The sequence below is a fragment of the Hemiscyllium ocellatum genome (genome assembly GCF_020745735.1).
Source record: "Hemiscyllium ocellatum isolate sHemOce1 chromosome 27 unlocalized genomic scaffold, sHemOce1.pat.X.cur. SUPER_27_unloc_32, whole genome shotgun sequence".
Taxonomy (NCBI): Eukaryota; Metazoa; Chordata; class Chondrichthyes; order Orectolobiformes; family Hemiscylliidae; genus Hemiscyllium; species Hemiscyllium ocellatum.
Window position 1 is genome coordinate 321,226 of NW_026867501.1, and position 10,581 is coordinate 331,806.

The 10,581-nt window shown below is 41.4% G+C and overlaps 1 gene segment (V, D, J or C); it reads right to left on the reverse strand.

The window, feature by feature from the left end:
* Positions 1 to 294: 294 nt before the first annotated feature.
* LOC132808135 (T cell receptor alpha variable 38-1-like) lies at positions 295 to 1,236 on the reverse strand. The segment is given in 2 exon segments: positions 295 to 656; positions 1,185 to 1,236. Coding segments are annotated over 2 exon segments (414 nt in total).
* Positions 1,237 to 10,581: the final 9,345 nt, after the last annotated feature.

The following is a 10,581-nucleotide window of genomic DNA, read 5'->3' on the forward strand; positions in this document are numbered from 1 at the left end:
GCCTCTCAAACGGAATGCTGCAATCCCCTTTTTCGGTGGAGAATTTTGTTTAACCTAAACTGGTTCATGTATTTTCTACACCACATCATCACTGAAACAGTGAAACACCATGGGACATTTCAAAAGACATAAAATAAATTATTTCGTTCTCATTCATTGAACTAACAGCACTAGTTCGTTTCAATAAACGGTTAAGGTTTTATGTTAAATGCGATGCATGAGATATCACCGTGAATTCGCCAGCCTCTTCAGATCCGTTTCTGATCTCACTGCTCCCTTTACGAATCGTCAGGTTTAGTTGCTCTCTGAGAGTTTTTGTAAGGACACAACCCAGTTCTGAATCTCTGTGGGGCTCAGTGCGCAGAAATACATCGCGAAGTCTGTCAGTTCTGCTGTCAACACTTTCAGCTGGATAGTGCGTTTCACATGATCAAACTCCGAGGAAAACCGGTCTTCTGGATGATTCTCTGTGTTCGTGATATATTGGTTTCTGTTTAGCAGATACTCCATGGAGCCGTTGGAATGCTGACGGTACCAGAACAGATAAGGATTGCTATTTGATGTAGCTGTGTAATTACAGAATAACAGGACATCATCCGCCTCGTTCACTGTGACTGCGGCCGGTGATTGTGACACAGAATCTGCACGACAAACTCCTGTCATAAAATAGGAGTGAGAATAAATTTTAGAAGTTACTTCGTTACACTTATAGCATAGAATTAGCCCATTCACCTCGAACAATAAACAGAGGAATAAGAGACAGGGAAGATGAACAAGAATCCATTTCATACAACTCAGCCATTGCGACAGGCAAGGGCTTCAACAGATGTAATAAAACATCCTTGAAGGCATGGGCCACACCTTTTAAAGAGGTGAATTCCCATTTTAACTCCCGACATAAAAGGTAAAACTAAAATAAGTCGGTGAGTTTAAAAGTCCGGCCTTTGTCTATTCATCTCAACCTCAGTCCGGTCTGAAGTCCCAGCTTAACTCTTCCATGTTAGTTCACGCAGACGGGTTCGCTAATTTCTCCTAAACTGTGCTCAGTGTTGGTACAAGTATAGATCTAGATTTTTTCAATATCGGGACAATGTGTTGCTACTTCTGTGATGCTAGAATTGTTAGAGTACATATAATTCCCAACAAAGCGTTGAAGCATAAAGTTCCACAAGTTGTGCACCTACCAGTTAGAACAGCTGCAGCTGTGAGAAGTAAACACAGAGCTTTGGGCGACATTTTTTCAGAGATCACTATGAAAATGAACAAAACTGGCCGAAGCTAAAATTGTTCTCGTCAACAGTTGGGAAATGTTTCAGTTATTTCCGGATTGTTTCTCATTGGTTCATTGTTGGCAAAGATACCAGATGACAGCCAATGGACTTCAAGTTCATTTATCCTTGAACCAAACACTTTCAATATCCTACGAACCCCACTTCACACCATGACTTTTGTAAGAAAGGAACAAAATTCTGAAAATGGGTCAGTGGACTTGAAATTTTTGACGTTTTTTTTCTTCACAGATATTGTCAAAACTGCTGAGTTTCTCCGGATATTTTCGTTTCTGTCTCACGTTTCCAGCAAGTGCAATTATCTGCTTTTGGTTTAAATAACAAAGTGAATTTGATCAAGTGACAAAATGATAATATTTAAACGATATGTTGTTCTTTAAATTTTATTATTTCTGTAGGCAAAACCAGTGATGGAAAGTACTTCATGTTGTTCCAGTATCAGAACTGGAGTTTCCCAGTGAACAGAGTACCTCGCTGACTGCGAGAGTTTTCCTGGAACTGATGCAAAGGGCCTGTGTGTCTAAGAAAACAGTCAGAAAAACAAATAAAGAAATAAATGAATGAACAAGTAAGATTTCAATAAATGTGAAAGTAGAAACGAATTTTTCTTCGACTGCAATTGCTGGTAAGTGCCATTAGGAGGCATAGGGACTCACTGGGTCGCAATGCTGCTTCCCTGCGCTCGAGATGCAAGTAAAATTTCACCTTCCTGCGACCACCTGCGTCGAGTTTGCACATTCTTACGATGCAGTGGGTGTTCTGATACTCGCCCACAGTTCAGTGATGTGCAGGCTAGGATGAATGACCGTGGGAAACTTGTGTTTACAGAAATAGAATGGATGTTTTCTGGAATGTAATTGCAATCTACATTCAATTAAACTGAATGGCCTGCTTCTAGATTCGCGGGATTCAATGGTATCAAAAACTGTCTTGCTTTAACTTAACCTTGCATCATTGCCAATGTACATCATGCATTTATATCAGATGCAGTGTGCCAAAATGATCGCCCACCAACACATTGTCATGCAATATTAGAGATGAATATCGCCTTTGCCAGCAGCGCCCATGTAAGGACAATGGATATTTCAAGGAAAAAATTGCACTGTTGTAAAATCTCCCTTTCTTTAATGGGAATGGTGAGAAAGCAGCGATACATGTCAACACACCATCCAACCAATGACTGAAGTGAATGTACTGCTGACAAGTTTACAGATGATGCAAAATTAAATGAAAAGTCAATTGGTGAGCGTGACTCCAAGTGCCTGCAAGCGAACAATGACAGAGACTGCATCAGAGAGTGTGATTATAACGCCTTCTGCGGGTTCTGTCGGAAATTTGCACTGCCAGGAAATGAACGATTTATGGATGGGGCAATACCAAATGATGAATTTTCAGGGAAGCATTCTTGAGATGGTTAGATTAAATAACTATTGAAGTTCAAAGAAAGGCGACTATACGACCTTTATGTTTCATTCAGTTGTAATTTAACCTGATCTTTTCTCACCATTCTCTCATGCAAAAGTCTTCTTGCTGAATTTCCCTGCTTTGTCTTTTCTCCTTCAATGTTTCTGGCTTGAAATTATTATGGTCCTTCACCTCCGTCCACCTATCCAATTGTCTTCACTTCTGACCATCTTTAACTTTTGTAAGTCGATATTTTCTGTTGTAATTTCCTCTCATTTCCCTTCATTCGGATTTTTGGACCCCACAGTAACACAGATATTTCAAATCAGCACAGCGGAATACTCGAGACGTCTGTGTAATCTTATATAACCTTCTTCAGTATCAACCCTCCCCTCTGGTGACATCCACAGACTTATTAACCATATCTTTTATATTCTCCACTAAATCATTTACATAAAGGACAAACCTAAAGGGATGCAGCAGCTGAAGATTGTGAGTGGTATGAAGCGGAACCTGAACAAAAGCACTATTTCAATGCATCTTCTTCACTTGTCCGTCTTGGTAGCAGATATCGTTAGTGTTTGAGATATTACGGTGGACGGGTGTTGAGTAACCACTGTGTATCTTGCGAATGGTGCATACTGCTGTCTATAGAATGTCACGACGAAAGTTGCAGGAGGAAGATGGGATGCCTGTGAATGAGAATGCTTTGCAATTGATGTCGTCGAGCATCTTAAATGGTTTTGAAAGCCTTGCACTTATTATTGCAGATGCAATATTTATATAGTTATACAAGTATCAGAACGATGGTAATGCCTGAGGTTGCTGACTGTCGGAGATTCAACGATGGTAATGCCATTGAACCTCTAGATGCAACGTTTAGAATACTTGCTGTTGCAAATGGTCACTGCATGGAACTTGGCTGATGCGAATGTTACCTTCACTTATCAGTAGAAATTTGAGTGTTGTCCTGATCTTCCATGTCATCATGAAGGTGAACTGCGTCAATGACTGGGGAGTGGCAAATGATTCCGAGCCGTGTGAAATCATCATCAAATATACCAACTGCTGACATTATGATGGAGGGAAGGCAATTGATTAAGCACGTGAAGATTGTTGGATGACACAATATGGCTGTTTCTCTTCTTATTTTTCACTGCAGAAGCTGGATTCGTGCACGCTGCACTATGTCTGATTGCATTATGTCTGAGTGGAATGTTCCACAGAATACTGAATATAATGAAATACTGTCGAAAGTTTAAAGGAAGGACACAGAGTGGAAAGATTTTTTTTATCAAAGAGATTGGTTATGAGAACCATCCTTATTTCGGCAGAGTGGAAAGAGTCGTCGAGGGAGGGACTTCCAGAGATTAGATCCACGACAGCTATAGGTTGAAGTGACAGCTATGACCTGCTGCAGGGATGAACATGAGGACAGAATTGGAGGTACGTTGTGATAGTAGATGGTTTTAGAATTTCAAATTGATGCAACTTGAAACATTGTTCTACTTACAAATATGAAAGTGAAATCTATCAAAGTGAGACATTGCCAGGCGGGAAGCCAATGTCAGATAATGTGCCTGGGAAAAGGGATGAACTGGATACTGCACACTTACCTGGAACACAAATTCGAATCCACCCTTGTCTGTGTGGAGTTTACACATTTTCCCTGCGTCTGCATTGGTATTTGCTGCGTGGTCAGAATTCCTCCCACAATACAAAAATGTACAGGTTAGATGGGTTGACGATGCTAGATGGCATCATGTTTAGCAGGGGATATGCAGATTTGGTGAGTTAACTGTGATAAATACGGGCCTACCAGGACACGGTGGGTGTGGATGGATGCTCTTTGGAGGTTCGTTAAATACTTAATACGCCTATCAGCCTCTTCCCACACAGTAGGGATTCTATACTTCTATCATGTTTGTAAGGACAAGCAGATATGAGCAGAGAGCAGAAATTGCATTTACAAATGACTTATCCACGAGTGACTCCATGTATTTTAAAAAAGTCATTGCCAGAAAGTGACTAAGGATGTTTTAATATGATATCAATAACAGTCTGGATGAGACAAAAGCTGTCATTTAAAATTAGAGCAGTATCATCTGGCTCTTTTGACCTCTTCCATCCAGCTTGATGGCAATCATAATGCTATCCCGAGGTCAGTGTAGACCCTCGCATTGCATTACCTACGATCTCATAGCGATAGTTATCGCTGCTTTCCTTGTTATTATCACTGGATGCATTCTGAATAGAATCTCCGGCATTTACTATAGATACACTATCCTGTCTAATACACTAGTGAGTGTGTGTTTAGTGCAGTGGTGGTTTACATCAACCGAAATGGATAAGTCTGGCTTGCAGTAACCTCCACGATTCAATGTTTTGTGGTCATCTCCTGCCAGAGCCTGAGCAGCAAAAACTGCACCGACAAAACTGCTTTGCGCCTCATGGGAGGGATCTGCTCCTTGTTCTGCATCAAGAACGCACCATTTTACTTTGTCTCACATCCCTTGCTTATACTGGAAGGGATGCTTTCTCTCTATGTCATCAAGACAAGCTTCTACACCTCGCTTGCTTGGCAGATCTACCGATACCATGACCATATATATCTTAACTCCCGTTCATTATCGTTCTACTGCTCACCGCCCTTACCGTTAGCATCATCATAGAGGCCAAAGGGCAGACAAAAGGTTCTGAAGCTCTGCATAGTGAAGACAACGAGATGATCAAGCACAATTGTTCCATTGTTCTTCTGTTCCCAATGTCTAACAGCTTTGTATTCCTGTGGAGCTTTTATGTCAGACGATTCCTCTACACTTAGGTTCGAAGACAGGACTGCCTTGGTAGTCTGGATTTGGGATGTTTGCCGGCATATTCTGTTCTATTCGAACAAAATAGAACGTGTCTTCAACTACAGATCTGCAAATATAAATTCACCCCATATACATACAAGCGTGTGTTCGTGCATGTGTATGAGATCTACCTGTGAGAGTGTCTGCGTGTGTGCTTGATAGTGTGTGGGCGAGTTTATTGGAGTGTTTGCCTGTGAGATGATGCACGTTTGAATGTGCATGTGTAGATGCATGTGTTTGTGTGTGTCTGAGAGACTGCATGTGCCTGAGAGAGATCATGTTCGTAAGAGAGGGTCTGTGTGAGTGTGCAAGTGTGCGTATAAGGGCGTACAGTGTAGTGGCGTCCCTTGGAGTACGACATGAACCCAACATCCCGGTTCAGGTCGTTCTCATTGATACTGAATTCAGTGATCAGCCTCTGCTGGACTATTCTGTGTTGTTACACATCCACATTCTGTCTTGGAGGATGGTCACGTGAAGATCCAAAGCAGAATATACTTCACGGGTGAAGTATTCTCCAACTGAGAGGCAGCATCCCTGTTTGGCGATTGCTGCACAGTGTTCATTTATTGGTTGTCTTCGCATCCGTGTGGCCTCGCCATTATACTATCATGAGAGCAACCTAGCCTGCAACATATGAGAGCGACGATGTTGGCCAAATCACATGAGTAACTGCCACGTATTTGATGGGTGGTGGCCAACGTGTAATTGTACTATCCAAGTCGATGCTCTGACACGTCTTGCAATGGTGTGCTTTGGTGTTGTGTTCAATGTCATCCTGGACGCTTGGCATTTTGTTGCGATCAATGGTTTGTTTATACAAATCTGTGATGACAACCACTGCAACATGTGTCAGAATGTCACAATGGATACTATCATCACAAGTGCGGACACCACCCACCTGGTGTGTGGCAGATATTCATGCGACTCAGCCAAAATTGTCTACCTCAAATGTTGCAAGCTGGGATCCCTGTGGCATCATATATTGGTGAGACCACGCGGGTGCTAAGAGAATGGGTGAATGGAACCACACAACCATTTCCAGATGGGGAGCTCCCTTCCAGGCGTGGAGCACTTCGGGGTCAAGGAGGATCTCCCTCGGATCTTCAAGTGACCATGCATCATGGAGGAGTTTGGGTCACGGAAAAATGCAGGGTTGTCGAGAAGACGCTGATAGCCAATTTCGGTATTAATGAGGACATCCTCAAAAGGGATCGTGGATCATGTCACACCACAGGGTACTCCCCTACATTGTGCACCCTGAAACAGACACTCACACACAAGCAAATCAGCATATACATACATTCGGACACAGGATCACACTCGAACAATCACACAGATCCTCCCTCACACACGCGCTCTCTGAATTACACTCGCACACACATTCACACTCAAACATATGTGCGCATCTTCTCACAGGCATATACTCTGTCACCAACACGCACACACTGCATCCAGAGCGCACACGCATACACACACACACACTTACACACACACACACACACACTTTCTCCCTCTCCCACACACGCATGTTTTCTGTCTCTCTCTCCCTCACACCCTTGCACACGCACATGTAAGTCTATGGGTTGAAATTATATTTGCAGATTTGTCTTTGCAAGTTTATTCTATTTTGTTCAAAAATACACAATCTGTAGGCAATCAGTTCATGTGGTATTTGAAAGTTGCTACTTTGGAAATCAATGTAGTCGGACTTCAGCTTGGGATACAGACAGACACTAACCGCACACATTTAATGTCTAAGTAGAGGTGTCACTTTTTTCTAATAAAACCTTAATTTATATCGGGACAGTGACGTGAAAGCAGTTCTGGGATATACATATCAATATTCGAAACCTGTATCCTCATTGTTAGTGATTAAAGATTTAACAGCAATCTGATTTTGTTCAATCCATCGCATCAGTCGTTTGACAGTTTGATCTTTTATTGTAAATGCTGTGTTCTATGATCCTGCCACACTAGCTGACAAAGGAGCAGCTCACCAAAAGCTCGTCCTTCCGGATAAACTTGTTGGATTGCAACCTGCTGTTGTGCGATTTTTTTGACATTACGATATAATTATTCTGACTGGACTCGACTGAAAAGCCTACCTGCAGCTTACGTGAATTAAGCTACCACTTAGTTTAATTATATTAATGAGTTTCCAAAAACTATGATTCACACAATCATTATTTGATTGTCACGCTCTGCATCACTCATTGTTGAGACATACAACTATTAACAGTCGGCCATTCTTAAAATAACTCATTCCTTTTTACTGTTTGATTTCTTCTCATTACTTCATCACAGCACCTTAACATCAATCTCGTAAGACCTCATCAGTCTGGCATGTTATCAAAACTTTCTAATGTCCGAAAATACATTGCACACACTGGTTGTCCCTTATTAGTGCTAAAATTAGCATCCACAAAACGAATTCCAATGGTTTTGCCAAACATTCATTCCCTTTTATAACTTCATATTGAGTCATCTCAATCATATCATATTTCAAAATGTCTACTTATCGTTTCCTTCATTATATGACGTGGCTTTTATTCTTATAACCAACATTCAACATGTCTTTGGTGGCTGTTTTCTTATCCCACTCTTCTTAAATAGTTGGGTTGTTTTCCCTACTTTCTAAACCTAAGGAACCATTCCGAAATTTCTCGAATTTCCAAGGATAACCATCAGTGCAATCACTTTTTTCTCCCCACATCATTCAAGACTCTGGAATGGACTCCATTTGGTCGAGGGATTTATCCATCTTTATTACAAGAAGTTTTCTGTTCTCATTTGCTAAAAAGTTTTCATGCGCTGGTATCAGATACTATGCTTCTCAAATGTCATCCATCATTGGTAAACCGAATTTCAAACTTTTCAGCTTTAAATATAGATAAATGTTAAGACAGAATAACAGTAGAATGCAAATCTTTAACTAATTTCACAACTAAAGAGACGAAACAATTGAGAAAATCGCAGAGAAGGGCTGAGAGTTCCTTCAAATTACGCAAAAGACATAAGCTCATGTTTTGAAATCGGGAATCCATTTGATGGAGAAATTAAAATACTTGGAAGGGGGCTTTAAATTTGCCGGTTGCTATTCTCAGTTTACGTGTGTGCAATTGTGTAACATTACAATTTACATAGAAAGCATGAAATAGTGAGTAATTAGGTTTTTTCGCCAGACTGAAACAAAGGTACATGTTGAAACTTAATTAACACTCTCGAGATCCTGAAGCATTATAAATTAGAGACCTGTTGTTTGTGTCACAGAGCTCATGTGAGAAGTTTTGTGATTTCCATTAGTTTATAACAAGTGATGCATGGCCCAGCGAGTGGCCCTTTCTATGCCATTTACTATCCAGCTCTTGCTGCTATTGGTGTCCCTGGTAAGTTACAGATTCCAAATATATGTTTGTTAGTTGAAAGAAAATCTTTTGTATTAAATTTCAGGAATGACATTTTTTTCTGATCTTCACGACTGAAGGAATTGAGCGCAAGTCCCTATACATGTGTCAAACATTGAGCTTTCCTCAATTGCGTCCTCTGCAGTACACCGCAACATTCTATCCAAAATGTAATATTGAACAATTATGGAGCAATTGGTTATTACATCATTGAGTTCGTTATTGTAATATGTAGCATTGCCTGCATATTAATCAGAATAACTGCACAAAATTAAATTCAGTTGTAATGCTGGAAATTACTGATGTATGGAATAATACGCTATCGTTGCGTTCGATATTCTCATGCACAGATTACATGATAATCCCGAAGAAAATCATTGCAGGTAGGTCATTATTTTAAAGATTATAAGTATATCTAGTGATTAATCAGGTCCGTTCAATAATACTTCGCAATTTCCCCCAGCCAACCTGCTGGCGATCGTCATACTATTGCGAGGACGGTGTGGACTCTCTGGGTGCACCACCTATTACTTGGTGGGGATAGCAGTGAGTGATTTTCTTGTGATCATCACTGGGTGCATCCTGAATCGGATCGGTGGCATTTATTTCCGACACAGCACACTGTCCACGACCACTGCATGTGCAGTCAGCACCGTGATGATCTATACCAGCCGAGATGGCTCAGTCTGGCTGACCGTGGCATTCACCATCGACCGTTTCGTGGCCATATGCTGCCAGAATATGAAGACCAGGTACTGCACTGTGAAAACTGCATCACTGTTCATTGGAGTAGTTTGTGTCCTGAGCTGTATCAAAAACCTGCCTTCCTACTTCGTCTACCAGCCCTTGTACATTGTGGACGGGAGGTCCTGGTTCTGTGACTTCAGAGACACGTACTATAACTCACCTGCATGGAAATCCTATGACTGGCTGAATCACATCTTGACGCCTATTCTCCCGTTCCTTCTTATTCTACTGCTCAATGCCATGACTGTCAGGTACATCTTGGTAGCCAGCAGTGCCCGAAGGAGGCTTCGGGGATTGGCGAGCCACGGAGACTCAGAAATGGCCAACCGCAAGAGGTCCATCATACTGCTCTTCACTATCTCGCTCAGTTTCCTCCTTCTATGGGTCACCTATGTCGGGCGCTTCCTCTATGTGCGGGTTACAGGTGAGGCATATTTCAGCGGCTTAGATTTCACTGACCCACAGTTTATTCTCCAAGAAACGACGAACATGCTGCAAATATTAAGTTCCTGCAACAACGTCTTCATTTATGCAATATCCCAGAACAAATTCCGAGATGAACTGAAGAAAGTGATGTTGTCTCCCTTCACAACTCTCGCTGTGTGCAAATAATGTTTTGACGTGTTCCATCGATCAGAGTGACTCAGTGCATAAAATATTCTCTCCTACTAAAAACTAAATAATGTTTGTGCGTTTCGTGCTTCACTACCGGAGATATGACCAGTTCCTTTTCCAGCCTTTATATTGCCTGTGATTAAGACAAACAGAAAATAAAAAGCAGCCGAAGTAGTGTTTTTATGGATGTGAGGCGAAATTGTCTTCTTTGCCTCTGATGACTGCATTATAGTTCTAGTGGTCTCGGCTAAGTCATTTAATATT